Source organism: Pelodiscus sinensis, chromosome 11, assembly GCF_052426305.1.
Source record: "Pelodiscus sinensis isolate ZL-2025 chromosome 11, ASM5242630v1, whole genome shotgun sequence".
In the NCBI taxonomy this organism is placed as follows: domain Eukaryota; kingdom Metazoa; phylum Chordata; order Testudines; family Trionychidae; genus Pelodiscus; species Pelodiscus sinensis.
In genome coordinates, this window is record NC_143062.1 from 40,122,257 (window position 1) to 40,142,007 (window position 19,751).

A 19,751-nucleotide genomic window follows, 5' to 3' on the forward strand; every position below is an offset into this window, starting at 1 on the left:
TAATTGTTATTTTATTGGAATTTTAAATGTATACCACGTGTGACTTACTAGGGCACAATCCAGACTAATGAGTAACTGTATCACCCCTGTCCTGTTACTCGTGATGCCCTTCCGTGTCTTGTTGTTGTTGCCGACAGCCTGGGCTGCTCACAAACAGCCTTCAGCATGTAACAAAAAACAGGACTATGTAGCATTTTAAAGACTAACAAGATGGTTTATTAGGTGATGAGCTTTCGTGATGGCCCCCGGAAGCTCATCACCTAATAAACCATCTTGTTAGTCTTTAAAGTGCTACATAGACCTGTTTCAGCTAGACCAGACTAACACAGCTACATTTCTATTACTATTCAGCATGTAAGTCACTCAAAGCAATAACCTCATGTGTTGCAGCCAGCCAGCCACAACTGGGCCCTTGCCAGCATCTGTTATGCTGTGAAGTGACTCCAATACACCTCTAGTCCAAGGTCTTCCTCTGGAAATATGTCATGTGTGCTGTCTGGCCCTTCCCTGGGCAATACACAGATATATCTCCATATATATATATATATATCTCCATATATATATATATATATATATATATATATATATATATATATATATATATATATATATTTTTTTAAAAGAACTGGAAGGAACCTTGAGAGATCATCGAGTCCAGTTCCCTGCCCTCATGGCAGGACCAACCAAGTACCATCCCTGACACATTTGCCCCAGATCCCTAAATGGCCCCCTCCAGGATTGAACTCACAACCTGGGTTTAGCAACTATATTATACAACTATATTAAGTCTGTTATTCATTTAATGGAATTACAAAATGCAACATCTTGTTTTAAATAGTTATTCAGACACTTCAACTTAAACATATTGGATCAGCTAAATTAATAAAAAAAGTTTATGAACTGCACAGAGATAGATTTTAAGTGAATGCAAGTAATAAGGCATAAAAGTCAGAAATGGTTACAAGAAAAATCAAGATAAAATGCTTATTGGTGACTAACTTTGAATATTAGAATCAAAACAAAGTTTTCTCAATGCATGCTTTCAGCAGTCTCAGGGAAGTAATGAAATCAAATTGAACTTGCATTTAATGGCTACAATATAAAGTTTTGGCTTAGTTTTATATTATCAGCAAGATTCCTTGAGCAAGCTTCACTGGTTCTAGGGTGGAGGAGGGTTGACACATAAGTGACTTTACGATCTCTTTATTTCCTCCTAAGGTCTGATTCAGCTGTGCCATTGGTGTGCTTAAGTGAAGGCACTCCTGTGCTGATGGGGAAGCTTTTCCCATTGCTGTCATTAATACACATTTCTGACAGGTGATAGCTGTCAACATGAGAAGCTCTACCATCAACATAGCACTGTCCACATGGGGGAAGGGGCAAGGGGTGTGGATTGTTCTCATTCCTTGGCAACATGGTCAAACCGACATAGGTCTTTTGTGTAGACCTGGTCTCACTGACCAAACGCCTTAGCTCAAGACCCCTCCCCCCAATTCCAGTGTCTGCTTTCCTTTTCATTTCAGATTCAGAGAATGGTATGGGCAGGAAGAGAAAGGGAGGTGTCTTGAAGTGTCTCCCCCTTTCTTTTTATAGTCATCCCTCCTATCCTTTCGCACAGATTATCTATTGCCTTGCTTCGCAAAGGGAGCTCCATGCTGTTTCTGTGCTAAAATGTAGAATTTTGCCCTGCTCCCTTTCCTGCCAAAGAATAGCCACTTAACCAGTAATGGCCCATGTGCTTTATTTACACCTCACTGAGACATCAGTCCCTAAGAAACTGTTTTAGCCACTCCTCAGACTTATCTGGAGAACATACTTCACTATGTGTACACTATGTACCTTATAGTGGCACAGCTATAACTCTGCGGCTGCGCAGCTGTAAAGTCTTCTCTGTAATGTTCCCTCTAACTTTTTCTATCCATGAGTGGAATAAATTTTATTTGCACCAAGGAAAGTGCAGCATCAATAAAAACACAGGCTGCCGGCTGTGGGCAGCTTGTGGGTATTCTGCTACTTAGCTAAGAGACACGTGAATCTCTCCTGGGTGGCTAACCGAGTGTTTGGCTCACAGGGAACACTGCTCTGCTGTAGCCACTCTATGCCTCTGGGAGACAAGTTGTTGAATTTAAGAACGTAGCAAGATTTAAAAATAGATTGCACACGAATATTGAACATTATCATAATGAGATTTGGAAGGGACATTTAATCTCATGCTTTAAGGCTTAAGCCTGTCTTTAACTATTGGAGATCAAGATGACAGCTAATGTTGGGGATAGGTCTATCGTGGTTTCTTATATCTTTTGCTGAAGTTTCTGAAGACACAGTCAGACCATGTGGACTAATCCAGTGTGCTAAGTCCTATGTTGCCACTTTACCATCTTATCTCCTGAATTAATACCATATTTTCCCATACAAAGCTATGCCTCCGATTGCCTAATAAAGGGCATAGGCTAGCATCCATCATCAGTGCATTTTGTCCTTCCTTCCATAATACTTGGAAGAGACATTCACATCAAAGAGCCATTTCTCTATATCTATGGAGGCAGAAAGAGCGGTCATTGTTGTTTTTGTTAAAAAAAAAATCACTAATATTCTACACCCAGGGTGCTTGATTATCATGAGATCTCAAATTACCCTCCATTTATGACTGTGCAATCTGCACATGTATGTACAAGTGTGCCATTTTTACTGCACTCTTTCCTGTTTGTTTGCAAGATGGACTGGCTAATGTGTAAGCGGGGGAATGATCCTGCTATTGTGGGGAACTTTCCTGGCTTCTATACACCCCGGTGAAATGAACCAGCGAAAGGATCTGAGTCCCCGCTGCCACTTCCTTTACCCCACGGCTCCCTGATCCTGAGGGCTCCCAGTCCACTCTCCTGAGTAGCAGAGCCCTTGAAACCCCAACAAGGCTGGGCCCAGGTTTCCTGGGGCTTAATACCTGACCTTGTAGTCACTAGGGGCAGGAGTTAGGGTGTCCCCACTCCGACGTGTCCCCACTCCGACGTGCTCTCTTTACACTGCAGGCCTTCTTGGCCCAGTGATCACTTCATAAGGTTCAAAGCAAATACAATTTATTAAACAACAACTGATTAAAGAGAAAAGAATAAGAAAAAAATGAGAATGGTTAAATGAGAACACACAGCCCTGCTCTGTAGCACAGGGACATCAAAACAGCAGCCTGCAGAGTATAAGGACAGTCCACAGTCTCTTCCTTAGAGGCCCCTTAGAGGCCTTGGATGTGCTGCAAGGGGGGGCTGCAGGCTGGACACACTTGCTCTGGCAGTGACCACACAGCCTCAAGCTCTAAGTGGCCAGACCCCTCTCCCAGTCCAGAGCCTCTCCCCACACTTTGCAGTTCCCAGCTGCTCACCACATCCAGCTGCAGGCTGTGCTGTGTGGCCAGTCTCTAGCTTCTTGCGTTGCTTCTCTGTTCCTTTTGGCTCTCTGAGCACTGCCAGTCTGCTGCTCAACACAGGGTCTGCGCTCTTGAGCTGTGTGTGTCAGGCTCAGCTGCTGCAAAAACTACCCCTCAGCACACAGCTTGCTTTGCTAGTCTCTCAGCTCCCTGTTTTTGTAGGACTTCTTCACACAGCTTGTCCTCCTATTTCAGCTCTCTGTCTTTGCAGGACCTCTTCTGCACACAGCTTGTTTGTTCAGAGAGAGTGCCAGAACAATCCCAGCTCACAGGGAGGACGGGGCCTGGCCTCTCCCCTTCCTCACTGGCCTGTCCAACCTGTCAATCAGGCTGAGCTGGAGTGTTGGCTGCTTTCCATTGTCTCTGGGGTCTGTCAGTCTCATGAACTCTTCCCCTTCAGATACTGCGAGCTGGCAAACCAAAAACTCCCACAGAGTTTTAGTAAGGGGTAACAGTCCCCTTACAAATGCACCAAAAGTGCATGCGCAGGTATTTGAAAGTGGAATTGAGAGTCTGAAAATGAGGATTGAGCCTTTCTCTATTGTGCTGAATTGATGTATACTATACATATGCGAAACACTAGAAAGCAGTCTCATTAGCTTATAAGTAGAAATCTAGGTCACTTCTTGAAAGCCAGCCTGCTGGAAAAACATTTGCTTTGTTAGAAAATGTAGTTTTCTGACTCTTTATATATAAAAATTTAGATAGTCTAAAATTACAGAGAGGTGGTGGTGGAAGTTAGATACTTCATGGTCTGTTCTCTTTATCAGCTAAGCTGTATTTGCTGCCTTAGTAATTGAAAAAGTAAAGAGCTCAGTTTTTAATTTACCAATAAAGATTTTATTTTGACAATACAGTTTTTCAGGAATTGATTTGTTTTAATTCTGAAAAATAATGTGATTCTTAAATATATCCAGTTTTAATAAGCATGTTCCTTCATTATTTCAGACAAGCTCGACTTGCAAATAGCTCAAAGCACTCTAAATGTCATTTGTTTTAATTAAACAATAGACATTTTTTACAGCCTGATTCAATTTTCTCTTTTGCTTGATCTAAGGTCTTGTCAGCACTGGATTTTTTTGCACTGGGATAATTACGTCAGTGTAGCTACACCGATGCAAAACCCCTATTGTAGAAGACACAGATTGTTGTAGAGTCCAACAGTTCAATATATTGCTTCTAACCATGACTGTTGACATTCTAATACTTTCTCTTGAGGTGCTTATATCTATAAAACAAAACTCTGCAGGCACCATGGGAAAAATAGTGGGTGCTCAGCAGCTGCCTCCCACAGCTGTTTAGTGGCATCCCCAGTTAGCTGATCGTTGGCTCTGGCAGAGAGCACCTGGCAGTCAGGGGCCAAAGGGAGAGGGGGCAGAGTAGGGGATGAGAAGAGGCAGAATGAAGGCCAAGCCTTGGAAAGCGGCAGAGCAGCAGAGAAGCACCCCTAGGTAAAAGTAAAAGTCGGCATCTGTGATCCCAATCCGCACACCCCAGTAGTCAAGCACTAAGCAATTTCAAGACTCTAGATATATTTGCAATGTTCTTTTTGCCAGATAATGCTGGCAAATCTTGAAAATCCGAATCTATATATATTTGTTTAAAATATTCTTTCTCCTTTTCCTTGACATCATCTCATTAGGTGCCCTTTTGTATATCTTCTAACAAATTATTTTCTTTCCAGTTTTGTTGACACTTTCTCTCATCTTAATTTAGTTTTAGACAACATCTGTGTGTCTGCTAGTATTTTGAATGCTGTTTATTGGCTCTGTAAAGGATTGTGTAATAAGTTAAATGCAAGAGATTTGTAAATAAGATGAAAATGTAATTTGCATACTGGAGCACTTCATTGTGTTTATCATGGCATTTTAAATCCCCTAATTGGTGTTATAGTGAGGAGGGTTTGGAGACAAGAGGTTTGGCTTATGTAAATAGGGACAGCAGTTGTATAAAGGAAAACTAAACCAAATGTATGAATTAAAGCACCTCAGCCATCAATTTTCCATGTTGTATGTGAATATTTTTGGATTGGTTGATGCAGTATTTATATTAGCTCAGATCTTACAAGTTTCTCTGGAATACTGCTCTTGCAGCACCCAGTATGCAAGCATGAAATAGGATAATAATGTTTTCTCACAGTAAAGTGAACACTAAAGCTGATTAGGAATTTTTTTTGTCTTCCACAAAACAAAATTAATTAAATATTCATTTTTAGTTTTTATTGTTATTTTTCTTTGTAGTGTTTTTTTTTGGGGGGGGGGTGAGTGAGGGATTAGATGATGTTGAAATGCTGAAAAACCCAAAGCAAAAATTGGATCCAAACCAAATATGGTTTCAGTTGCCATAAAATACTAGTCTGTTTTATTTTAAGTTTTCAATGGGCATTTTGAAATTTTTCAACAAAAAATGACATTTTTCCATGAAAATATCAATTTTGCTAAAATCTCTCTTTCCCCAGGAGTGGGAGGAGAAAGGGAAATTAAAAATATTTTTAACTAGTTCTGTCAGCAACAGACACAGCCCTACGAAATAGGGGTAGCGGTGATCCTTCAGTTCCTTCCTCTCTCCCCCGCCCCTCCAAAGATGCCAGGTGTCTACTGTGGTTGACCAGTGTCGTCATAATATATCCTATGGCTGGATAAATGCATATATAGAGAGTAATTACTCGTTTAACACATGTCCACTTAACACGTTTTCGCAATAGCACAGTTTTTTTAGGGAACATTTTTTGAATAACACAGCTGTCCCTGAAATAACACGAAAAAAATCAAGGGGCGGACTATTTTCTGCGGCGGTATAAGTTGTAAAAGCAGCGGTAATACTGTACGCATGAGCAGATGAATACTGTATATGTGGTCACAGCGCTCCTCCGCTCACTCACGTGTTGATCTTGTGTTAACAAACCGCGGCGACTTGTGTTGCTAGATACTGTATCTTGCTGTGTATTACTGTATCCCTTATGAGTGGAAAGCGTAAGGAAAGTGATACATCTGTTTCTGCAAGCAAGAAGCATAGAAAATCGTTTACATTAGAAGACAAACTTGAAGTGATTAAGCGAATTGAAAAAGGTGAACGCAATTGTGATATCTCCCACGCTTTGAATATGCATGAGTCTGGTGTGCGCGCGATCCGTGCCCAAACTGAGAAAATTAAGGAAAGTTGCAAAAATGCAACACCAATAAGTGTGAAGAAGGTTGTTCGTACATGATCTAACCTAATGTAAAATATGCAGAGGCGATTTTCTATGTGGATTGAAGACCAAACACAATGAAAGATGCCAAACAGTGAATTTGGCTGTTATTCAGGAAAAAGACAAAGCTTTATATGATGCTGTTAAAATAGAACTGAATGAAACTGATGCCAAGCCATTTAATGCAAGTCATGGTTTGTTCGAATGCTTTAAAAAGCGTTCAAACTTACATAATATAAAAATAACTGGAGAGGCTGTTGCTGCTGACATGGAGGCTGCTGAATCATTCCCAGCGATATTTGAAACTATTATAAAGGAAGGTGGCTATTTGTCTAAATGGTGTCCTGGATGAAACAGGACTCTACTGGAAGTGGATGCCAGCATGCACATATATCTCTCGTGATGAGGCTTATGCACCTGGTTTTCAGGCTGCAAAGGATCATATGACTGTGATGCCAACGGGGATTGCAAGCTTAAACCGGTAGTAGTTTACCGTTCCGCCAACCCTAGAGCTTTAGTTGGGTATTCAAACAGTCATCTGCCTGTTGTTTGGAGATCTAATGCGAAAGCATGGGTAACTTCAAGTATCTTCACAGACTACTTCTGCAATCACCTAACTACTGAGTTGAAAGACTACTGTTTGCAAGAAAATCTTGCTTTCAAAATTTTACTACTTCTCGATAATGCACCAGGGCATCCTCCTTGCCTTACTGATCTGTCAGAAAACATTCAAGTGTTATTTTTACCCCCCAATACAACCTCATTAATTCAACCTCTTGATCAGAGTCCATATGTTTGCTAGGCTTATAAGGGAGATAGGTGGTGAGAATAAGCCTACAATCAAGGAGTTCTGGAGAAAATGTAACGTTAAAGATGCTATAGATATTATAGCAGAGGCTTGGGCAGAAGTTTTGTCAAGTTGCCTTAACGCAGTTTAGCGCCGTATATGGCCTGCATGTGTTCACGAGTTCAGGGAGTTCGACACTGAAATAGCTGAAGCTAAAAAGCAGATTGTAGCCCTAGCCCATGAAGCAGGATTAGTGGAGGTGGATGCTACTGATGTGCATGAGTTGCTTGATTCTCATGGGAAGGAGTTGTCTATCGACGAGTTGAAGCTGCTTGGATGAGCAGCAGCTGGAAAATGAGCCTGAACATGCTGAGCCAATTATTCGGACATTATCAATAAAAGTTATGGCTGAAGCTTTTAAGCTTATAAGTGATGCAATAAACATTTTTTATGAGAATGATCCTGATTGTGAACGGAGCTCAAAAGTAGTGAAAAGCTTAGAAAGCACCATATCTTGCTACCAGCAACTTTACAATGAAAAACAAAAAGCAGCTCTCTATCAAAAGTTTTTTTTGTGTTCAACCTAAAACAACATCAGCTGATGAACAAGATAGCCCTGTTCCATCTACATAATCTAATGTTGGCGCTGACGACTCAGCACCAACAGAAAATTGACTTGGACACCACCACCTGAAATGTAACCCCCCACCTTTTCCATTATTTTCAATGGAAAAATTGACCCTGCATAGCACGTTTTCGCTTAGCACAATCATTTTCTGAAACGCAACTACCGTGTTAAATGAAGAATTACTGTACCTCTTTCCAGAGCCCTCAAAGGCTATGTCTAGACTACACAGTTTTTCCGAAAAAAGTAGCCTTTTTTCTAAAAATCTTCACCTGCGTCTAGACTGCTGTCACATTCTTTAGAAATCAAAAAAACATGGCATTTTTTTGACAGCGGTAAACCTCATTTTATGAGGAAGAATGCCAAGAGCTCTTTCGAAAAAAGGCATTCATGAATTCAGTCAGGGCTTTTTCAAAAGGGAGTGTTCATATTGCCTGGGTGCTCTCTTTCAAAAAAGCAGATTGCTTTTTCGAAAATCTTGTAGATGTCTAGACAATCGCTTTCGAAAGAGGCTTGTAGTCTAGACGTATACTGTGTGACATTAGCCACAGTGGAAGGGTACCTTGACTATGCTTTGAGTGTTGGTACATTAACCATATCAGGTCCTAGTCAGCAGGTGTATTATACTGGCCAGTGAACACCACACATGCAGTATGGCTGATCGTGCAGGGGTGGAGGGAGATCATCTGTCATAGCAATAAAGGAGCTCCTGTCCAAATAGGTAAATAATCTTGTTTAAAACTCAGAACAGACCCTGAGTTAAAGCCAAATGACAAAACTTGTATTGGGGCTGCGTGTCAGCTCGTTGGTGTTAGAAATGAATTTGAATATTTTATCTCCTCAGATACATTTTGACATTCTTCATGTTACTACAAGAGCATGTTAAAATGATAAATTTAAGCTCTAATTTTTTCAGGCGTGTGTTTCCTTATGCATTATTATCATCACACTTGCCTTTTAAACTACCATGCATTAATCATAAGCACGTTTCTTATTCTTTACCCTGAACATCTGTCTTTGAGTTCTGTGTGTATACTCAAGTTTACAATGCACTGTCACTTGTAATCCAAAGCTGCCTCGTTATTTATTGTATGAGTGGATAAACTGTGAGTTTAATTGTTTGCATCGCAGTATATTAAAACACTCTCTCCTTTCATCTAATCTAAAAGAAGAACGTTCCTGATACACATGCAGCTGCTGTATATGGTTTTAACAGTTTATTGGGCAATTGTTCCACTTTAAAGAGCAGCTCAACAGTTGTATAGAATGCGGCTATGACACTGTAGTCTATGATCACTGATGGTTGTTGGTTTACAATCATAGCACACATGAGTTGTAAGATGGAAGTGCTACATTTATTCACTCAATAGCAAATATTACCCTGAAACATGAATGTCTGTGTTGCCTAGAAAACAATACATTGTTTATTACATTTGTTATTCACAGGCTAACTAAATTCCATGTACATTATTAATAATGGTGCAGTCCACTGAAATAAACATCTTCTAAGGAATATGTTTGTTTCCATTGTGCAGCTGAAGCAACCAAGTGGTGCATTCAGATCTTTCCCTCACAGCTGACATGCAGGCCTCCTCTTCAAGCCAAAGAGCAGCAGGAGAGCTCAGTGACTATTCCTGCAGTCTTAGAGCTGCACTCCCCCTTGCAGATATCTTACCTTCTTTTGCAGGCCCCTGGTTAACAACTAAACAGTCACTCAGCAGAAAATGCCCACTTTGTGGTGGAAGACTAAGGAGTAACTGTTTATGCAGAGAACAGGAAACCTGCTTCTCCCAGGCTCTGGAATCAATTTTCACAGTGGGCAAGGTTCTGGAATTTTCTCCAGGAGAACAGACTTGTTCATGAATTTCTATATCATGCAAACGCCCACAGGGCCAGATTCCTCTGCTGCATCTCATCACTGGGTTAAATTTTAAAACATTGGTTTGGAGATTGATCCACTTTGCAATGCTATAAGGTGAACTTTCTTCTGCAAACTTATGATGCATTTTCCATCTCTCCATCATTTTTAGAGTAACGTTATTAAAAGATGGAGGCCTAAGACTAGCGAACGTGACTAAACTTGATGCTGGAATTTACACCTGTCTGGCAGAGAATCAGTTTGGAACAGCTAGTGGCACAACAAGCTTAATAGTAACAGGTATGTTTGTGTGTGTGTTTGTTTTCATACGATTATTTCAAATGGCTCTGAACTGCAATACATCCAGCAAGCAGAATCTACAAAAAGCATAGGAGTTCAAAGTTTGGTCTCTAGTAGGCTTATTGTGTGTGATTGGAGGTAAAAGGTATGAAGAGTTGTATATTTAAAAATAGCTACATAAAGGAGATCCGTTCTGAATCTCTTTTTTAAATACAGAGGGGAAACTGTTTATCTATATTGTAAAATATTCCCTAGAGCAGTAAACATGAAGTAAGGTCATCTGGATTCTACTTCTGCCTTATGCACTGACTCTCTGTATAATGTAGGGCAAAACGTTAAACCATGCTTTTCTCAGTTTGGCTATCTGTAAATGGATATACTTTACTTTCAGTTCCAATCTGATTTGAGAGTTAACTGATGTTTGTAAAGCACTATGACAGATATTAATTGCTAAAATTATCACTTTCTGCACTTGCTCGATACATAGATCTTCCACTACTAATGCAAAAACATGCAGAAAATGCAACAGAAAAGCACAGTGTAGATCAGAGAAAAAGAGATTTTCCTTTAATTATTAGCCGCCTTACATTTTCTGTAGATCTGTCCTTTTGTAAATGTGTTGCAATTTGTTGAGCACTAGCAACTATACAGCAGGTCACATTCTACTCTGAGCCACAGAGAACTCTATTGAGGTTAATAAGCTCTCACAAAACTTCAGGGATAACATTCAATCGATAATATTTACAATGTAGAATTTGACTAAATGAAAGTGACTGCTACTGGTCATGTTCATCTTTATAGAATATGAATGTTTAAAGAAACTCTGTAACCCAGAAAGGTGGGGTATTTGCTGAGATGGCTAAAATTTCTATTTCTGCTCTCGGTAGAGCCAACAAGGATAATTCTGGCACCTTCAAATATGGATGTTACTGTTGGAGAGAGTGTCATCTTGCCATGCCAAGTTCAGCACGATCCACTGCTAGACATTAGCTTCACCTGGTATTTTAATGGATCACTCACTGATTTCAAACGAGAAGCTTCTCATTTTGAGAAAGTAGGTGGGGTAAGTTGAGAACTTTTATTTTTTTGAGGATAGTTAAAAGAGCAACAAAAAATCACATGGTTGTAACATCAATTTTGATTTTGTTTTTTAAAATTTAATATGGTAACCAAAATGCAACCAGTTCTTTTCTTCTTATGGTACCTCTACACTGTCCCCAGGAGTGGGCTTCTCATGTTGGGTAGGCAGATGCATGCTAGCTCTGCTTAAGCCAGCACACTAAAAATAGCGCTGTAGCTCGAGTGGAGCAGAGATGCCAGCTGAGAACAAACCCTTCTGGACACTTGGGTACTTGTTTGACTAGTCTAAGCATCTGCCTGTGCAACCTCCAGCTACCCAAGCTATTTTTGGCATGATAGCCTGAGCGAAGCTAACATATATCTCTCCCCCAGCTGCAGGGTAGACATACCCTTAGCACTGTATTGCCTTCCCCATAGGAGATTAGTTGTTATGAATTACAGGCACAGAGCTTGCTGTTTTGCATATTACATAATACAGATAAACTAGATACCTGAAGCACAAGAATACAAAATAATTACCAATTTTAGAAAGTTGTTTGCAGCCCACAATGTCTCTTTGAACCACAGGTGAGGGTCCAAATAAATTGAAAACAAGTTGTTTGTTGCCAAGCAGAAATTTGTTTAAACAGGTCCTTCATGAGAATGCGTCCCATGTTCTTTGCAGCGTTTGCATTCCTCAATGTTGCACGGCTTCAATGTTTAGTCTTTGCTACAGTCAATCACAAATTGACTGAACCGTGAAATGCATATTAATAGTCCCAACATTGTCACTTTGATTCATATCTATAAATACTGACATTTCCATTAATAACTATCAAAAAGGGTTCTTTTTACTCAGACCGTGGGCAGTCTGTCTAAGAACAGTTAAAGGTCAGATGTATCAGAAGTGCAGTTCTACACAGCAAGACTGGGAAGAAGTTTGTATGAATATTGTGTTGAGTGTGCTACTGTAGATTTGCGAGTTAAGTGGTGTTTGTAAAGCACATTGCTAACATTATCACATTCTGCACTTGCTCGATACATAGATCTTCCACTAATAATGTAAAAACTTGCAGAAAATGCAACAGAAAAGCACAGTATAGATCTGAGAAGAAGATATTTTCCAAATTTCGCCCTGAGGTGAAACCCACACAAAGTTTTTAACATAATTGTTACAAAAGTATTGTATGCCATACAATTGTTATGATGTAGTTGGTGTCACAGAGACTTGATGGGATAACGCACATGATTGGAATATTGGTATAGAAGGTTACAGCTTGCTCAGGAAGGATACGCAAGGAAAAAAAGGGAGGAGGTGTTGCCTTCTAATTAAAAATAAATACACTTAACTGAGGTGGAGCTGGACATAGAAGACAGACTTGTTAAGAGTCTCTGGGTTTGATTAAAAGGGGTATAAAATAAGGGTGATGTCATGCTAAGGGTCTATTACACACCACCTACCCAAGCAGAAGAGGTGGATGAGGCTTTTTTTAAACAACTAACAAAATCATCCAAAGTGCAGGATTTGGTGATGACGAGGGACTTAATTGGGAAACTAACACAGCAGGGCACAGATGCTCCAACAAGTTCTTGGACTGCATTGGAGACAATTTTTTATTCCAAAAGGTTGAGAAAGCTACTGGGGGGAAGCTGTTCTTGATTTGATTTTTAACATATAGGGAGGAACTGATTGAAAATTTGAAAGTGGAAGGCAGCTTGGAAGAAAGTGACCATGAAATCATAGAGTTCATGATTCTAAGGAATGGTAGAAGGGAGAACAGCAAAACAGAGACGATGGGTTTCAGGAAGACAGATTTTAGTAAATTCAGAGAGCTGATAGGTAAGATCCCATGGGAAGCAAGACTAGGGGCTCATCTAGACTGCATTCCTCTCTCAAAAGAGGAATGCAAATGAAGCAGATCGAAAATTCAAATGAAGTGCGGATTTCAAATCTTGTGATTCCTTTGTATAATCGCGCGAGATTGCTTTTTTGAAAAAGGGTTTTTCAAAAAAAAACACAGTTTAGACGGGGGTCTTTTGTGGGAAAAAACCCTTGTTTGAAAGAACCCATACTCCTGAAAAAATTAGGAGTACAGGTTCTTTCAAAAAAAAAATTTTTTTAAAGAACCCCATGTAGATTGCAGGGATCATGATGGAATGCTTAACATAGTGAATGCTAGTGGAAATGGGGTAGGTTTAGAAGTTAAAATAAAAGGCGAAGTTAAAAATCACTTAGAAAAGATAGATGTCCGCAAGTCACCAGGACCTGTTGAAACGTATTGTAGAATACTCAAAGAGCTGATAGAGGAAGTATCTGAGCTGTCAGTTATCATCCTTGAAAAATCATGGATGTTGGGAGAGATTACAGAAGACTGGAAAAGGGCAAATAAAGTGTCCATCTATAAAAAAGGGAAATAAGAACAACCCAGGAAACTACAGACCAGTCAGTTTAACTTCTGTGCCTGGGAAGATAATGGAGCAAGTAATTAAGGCATTCATCTGCAAACATCTGGAAGAAAATAAGGTGACAGGTAACAGTCAGCATGGATTTGTGAAGAATAAATCATGTCAAACCAATCTGATAGCTTTCTTTGATAGGATAATAACAAGTCTTGTGAATAAGGGAGAAGCAGTGGACATGGTATACCTAGACTTTAGTAAGGCATTTGATACTGTCTTGCATGACCTTCTCAATAAACTAGGCCAATACAATTTAGATGGGGCTACTATATAGGGGGTGCATACCTGGCTGGATAACCATTCTTTGAGAGTACTTATCAATGATTCACAGTCATGCTAGAAGGGCATAACAGGTGGGATTCTGCAGAGGTCTGTTTTGGGGCCGGTTCTGTTCAGTATCTTCATCAATGATTTAGATGATGACAGAGAGAGTACATTAAGTTTGCAGATGATACCAGTCTGGGAGGGATTGCAAGTGCTTTGGAGGATAGGGTCAAAATTCAAAACGATCTTGGCAAACTAGAGAAATGGTCTGAGGGAAATAGGATGAAGTTTAATAAGGACAAATGCAGAGTACACCACAATCAGTTTCACACATACAGAATGGGAAATGACTGTCTAGGAAGGAGTACTGCTGAAAGGGATTTAGGGGTCATAGTGGACCACAAGTTAAACATGAGTCAACAGTGTGACAAAAAAAGCAAACATGATTCTGGGATGCATTAATAGGAGCGTTGTGAACAAGACAGGATAAGTCATTCTTCTGCTCTATTCTGCGCTGATTAGGCCTCAATTGGAGTATTGTGTCCAGTTCTGGGCACCACATTTCAAGAAAGATGTGGAGAAGGTCTAGAGAAGAGCAACAAAAATGATTAAATGTCTAGCAAACAGGAGTTGTGAGGGAAGACTGAAAGACCTGGGCTTGTTTACTTTAGAAAAGAGAAGACTGAGGGGGGACATGATAGCAATTTTCAAGTATCTAAAAGGTGTTTATAAAGAGGAGAGAGAAAAAATTGTTCTCCTTGGCCTCTGAGGATAGTACAAGAAGCAATGGGCTTAAATTGCGGCAAGGGAGGTTTAGGTTGAACATCAGGAAATACGTCCTAACTGTCAGGGTGGTTAAACACTGGAATAAATTGCCTAAGGGGGTTGTGATATCTCCATCACCAGAGATATTTAAGAGCAGGTTACACAGATACCTATCAGGGAAGAACTAGATAGTGTTTGGTCCTGTCATAACGGCAGGGGATTGGACTCAGTGACCTCTCGAGATCCTTTCTAGTTCTAATGTTCTATGATTCAAGAGATCTCTCTTCCTGTATATGTGTAAATAATGAGGGTGCCAGTAGAAAGATGTTCAACAATATGTAGCTGAATTCTTGCATTTTGTAGGACCCATTAAAATTTGCTGTACTCGGCAAATGGCTTCCTCTTAATAAAAATTGCTGAGTGTCACCTGCCTTTGCATCCAAACGTTATGCAATGGCATTTCATAGTTTCAAAGGAAAAATCATATATGGGCTTAAGATGATTGGAAGGTTTGTGTACGCCTTGCAGAGCCATTTCTTAATTCTGAATGTTGTTTCGAATTTGTGGCTGTAAAATCTTCTGAGGGGTAGCTGTGTTAGTCTGTAACTTTAAAAACAATGAGTTTTTAAATATTTGTTAGTCTCTTAGGTGCCACAGGACTGCTTGTTGTTGTAAAGTCTTCATCAAACTTCCTATCACCAAAAGAACTAATAGAGGATTTAAATGTCCATCCATCGCAGGCAAAGGGTAACAGTTATCTGCTTGAATTCCCTTCAAGACTAATGCTGAAATATGCAAATTACTTCCCCAGTAATTGATATAGTGGAGGGCCATTCAAACCTTCATCAACACAAACTATAGCACTGCCTAATTCCAGGATAATCTTTCCAAAGCTGTCTGTTGGAACATATGCTAAGCATGGCAGGCAGTATAAAACCCCATGTCATCTGACCCTTTTGGCTGAATTTGAAATAATTTATTTGAATGATACAGGTATGTAAATAAGAAAATAGATTAAAAAGTTTCAGGCCATATTCTTAGCTGGTGTAAATTGGCATAGCTTCATTGTAGTCAGTGGTGCTTTTCTGATTTACACCAGCTGAGGATCCTGGCCCATGTAGGCTGTTTCTAAGGACATAATGAATTTGATTGTTCTCTCCATGTAGAGTTCTGCAGCACTTCTGCTCAGGGCTAGTTCTACAGCACTTCCCGCTCCAGGTTGCAGCACAAGAGTCGCAGTCTGGGCTTCTAATTGAGACATTTGGCTCTTGTAAAACACTTATGTCTATTTTCAGACACTCGCTGAACTGTGTCAGTCTCTGAAAGTCATACTTTCTGTCTAATTAGCAAAGCAGTTGATTCACTAGAGTTACTGAGCAAAATTGGCTTCTAAAATGTTAAGAATCCCGACTCTACAAAACAAAAGAGAATTGCCCCATTTTTGGATGAGTTTGAGAAAATCAGTTGTTTTTATTTAGTTTTCAGTCACAGCCTGAGGAGGAGCTCCAGGTTTTCCCTTTCGCTAGTCAAACCTTTCTTTTCCATTTGTTATAATAACTTAGTTGAGCTGGCAGTCTCTCCCGTCTCTAGTAAGTATCCTCGACACTGAGCTAAAAAGTACGAGGATGCACACTCACCCTTTCTCCTCCACTCCTGGCTTCTTACCTAATGCCATGAGAAGCTTCCCAGCTGAGATAGGCAGAGTTTAGGAAACACCCCTTACTAGACATCTGTCTCCCTTCCTAGTTTTGATGGGGAGCTGCCTAGCACGCTGCCTTTTGTGAACCCTATTCTGAGGTGCCTCTCACTCCCCATTCATTGTACAGAGATGTCGTCTCCAAGCTTGTGCGTCCCAGTGGTAATTTAGGCACCAAAGGCATCTACATAGCATTGAATCATCTGCAGATGGCCCATGTCAGCTGACTTCAGGTTGTGGGGTTTGGGCTGCAAGGGTGTAACATTGCAGTCTAGGTTTGGGGCGGAGCCCGGGATCTAGAACTCTTCTCCTATAGCAGGGTCCCAGAACCTGGTCTCCAGCCTGAGCTCAAATATCTAGGTTGTGATTTTACAGATCGTAGCTTGGATCCTGCGAGCCTGAGTCAGTTGACATTAGGGATGCGGAAGATAGCCAGTTAATGGGTAAGCATCACTCTAAATGGATAATGCTTACTGGTTCTGGTTAACAGGTAAAACCGGTAGAGACTGGGCTGCTACAGCCCCCTAAGGGGCTGCTTTGGGGGCTGGGAGTCGGGGGTCGGCAGCAGAGTTGGGGCCAGGCTGGAGCAGTCCCCAGCCTAGATCCCACATTTAGTTAGGTTGAGCTCACATTTAACTGGTTAACTGATTAACCAGGTGTTTGCATCCCTTGTTGACATGGTGTTATAATTGCAGTGTCTCTGAGGTCAGACCCATAGTCTGTGGCAGAGCCAGGACCTGAATTTAGATCTCCTTAGTCTCAGTCCATTCCTCCTCCCTTATTTTTCTGTGTCTGTTTGTCTAATATATTTACAGTATAGCCATCACCATACTATCTAGGTCTTTGTGTATGAAGGAGAGGGGTCATGATCCTAAGTCAATATATTTGTAACAAATTCTATTTAAGGCAATCCAATGCATTTAAAGGGGTATTTAAAAAAATATCCATTTAATCAAAGTATAAATGGTAAAGTTTGCCATAACTGCCAAATCCAGGAGGTTTTAGACTTAGTTCTAGCAGATACCACTGGTCTCTCAGTATATTTATTAAAGTTCTGTTTCCGATAGCTCTCTTCGTGTTAATGAAACCAATGACCAGTTAGATGTCTGACTCCCACTAAAAGTAATTGGAATTGAGGTATGTTTCTGTATCTTTGAGAATCTTCTCAGAGGGCATAACATTTCATCAGTAGACATGACAGAGGATCCATATACCAGTTGGCACTTGATTTAATGCAAGGGCATATAAGATAAATTAGATTTCTTTTGGAGAACAAGAGACCTTTGTAGATCTTACCATTTTTTTTTATAGAAATATTTCTGGAAATTTGGGCTGGCCATATGTCATGAATCCTCTGATTTCACAGCCTGCTAATACTATAATAATGCCATATTGCTACATAAATATTATTTATTTACCAGCTGAAAAATATAAAAAAGTAAGCTGACCAAAAAAAGGCTATCATGACTTAACAGAGTAAAAGATGTTGTTACAGACAAAAATACACCTTTTAAAATTGGAATTAAGGCTATGTCTAGACTGCATTCCTCTCTCGAAAGAGGAATGCAAATGAAGTAGATTAAAAATTCAAATGAAGCGTGGATTTACAAATGTCGTGCTTCATTTGCATAATAGCATCCGAGCACTTTTTTGACAAAGGGTTTTCCAAAAAAAACCCTGCAGTCTAGACAGGGTTCTTTTGGGGAAAAACACCCTTTTTCTGAAAGAATCTGTACTACTGAAAAAAGGTGTACAGGTTCTTTCGAATAAAGTTTTTTTTTTTTTTTAAAGAACCCCGTCTAAACTGCGGGGAGGATTTTGAAAAAACCCTTTGTCAAAAAAGCAGTAGGACACAATTATGCAAATGAAGCACAAGATATGTAAATCTGCATTTCATTTGAATTTTCGATCTGCTTCATTTGCATTCCTCTTTTGAGAGAGGAATACAGTCTAGACGGGCCCTAAGATCCTACGAAGGGAAAGAGACAGGAACATAAAGCCTGGTCAAAGTCAAGCATTAAAGGGATAATTAGGTCAAAAAATTAAAGGGATAAAAAGGTCAAAAAATGTGAGGAGCAAATAGCAAAAGACACAAAAACTAATGACATTTTTTAAAGTGCATAAGAACCATGAAGTCTGCCAAATAATTAGTGGGGCTACTGAATGATCAAGGTGCTAAAGGAGAACTCAGAGAAGACAAGACCTTTATGGAAAAGTTTTAAATGAATTTATGCACCGGAGCTATTCTTTTTAGGTGACAAGTCTGAGGAACTAGTCCATAGTGAGGTGTCAGTAGATGAGATTTTAGAACAAATTGATAAATAAAATAGTATACGCCATCTGGACTAGATGGTATTCACCCAAGACTTCTGAAAGAACTCAAATATGAAAATGCAGAACTACTAATTGTGATATGTAAACTATTACTGAAATCAGCCTCTGTACCAGATGACCAGAGGATATCTACGGTAACACTAAGATTTTTTAAAAGCCTCCAGAGACAATCCTAGCTATTAAGGCCAGTAAACTTCACTTTGGCACCAGGCAACTTGAATGAAAATATAGTAAAGAACAGAATCATTAGGCACACGAACACTATACGTTGGGGAAGAGTTAACATGGCTTTTATAAAGAGAAATTATGCCTCACCGGTTAGAATTCTTTGAGGGGAGGGGTCAACAAAGATATAGACTAAGTTGACCCAGTGGATAAAGTATACTTGGACTTTCAAAAAACCTTTGACTAGGTCCCTCACCGAAGGCTCATAAGCAAAATATACAGGTATAAGAGGGTAGGTTGTCTCCTAGACCAGTAATTGGTTAGAAGACTGAAAACAAGGGGTACATCTAGACAGCACCCTTCTGTTAGAATAAGCTACGCAATTTGCACTATGCAAATTGCATAGCTTATTCCGAGTCTAAGTTGAAAGAGCTTATTTTGAAATTTTGCACTATTCCAACAAATCTCTTAACCCTCGGTTACAGGGATGCCAGAATAGCAAAACCGCTATTTCGGGAAATAGCTCATGCTTTTAAAGACACGGCATTGCTATTTTGGAATACTCCCGGTATCCCAAAATAGCAACGCAGTCTAGACATACCCAAAGGGTAGAAATAAATGGTCAGTTCTGAGACTGCAGAATGGTAAATAATGGTGTCCCCCAGGTAACTGTATTGGACCACAGTTCTGTTCAGTATGTTCATAAAGGACCTGGGAAAAAAGGGAAAAAGTGAGATGGCAAAGTTTTCAGATGTTACAAAACTATTAAAATTAGTTCTGTCCAAAGCTGAGTGTGAAGAGTTGCTAAGGGATCTCACATAATTCGGTGA

The 19,751-nt window shown here is 39.9% G+C and overlaps 1 protein-coding gene across 2 annotated transcripts in view; it reads left to right on the top strand.

Moving 5' to 3' along the window:
- Positions 1 to 19,751, top strand: part of CNTN3 (contactin 3) — a 274,838-nt gene that overhangs the window by 225,516 nt on the left and 29,571 nt on the right. For both annotated transcript variants that reach the window (XM_075938655.2, XM_006113828.5), the window contains exons 10-11: positions 10,051 to 10,178; positions 11,066 to 11,241. In XM_075938655.2, coding sequence (XP_075794770.2) covers positions 10,051 to 10,178; positions 11,066 to 11,241 — 304 coding nt within the window. The remainder of the gene's footprint in view (positions 1 to 10,050; positions 10,179 to 11,065; positions 11,242 to 19,751) is intronic.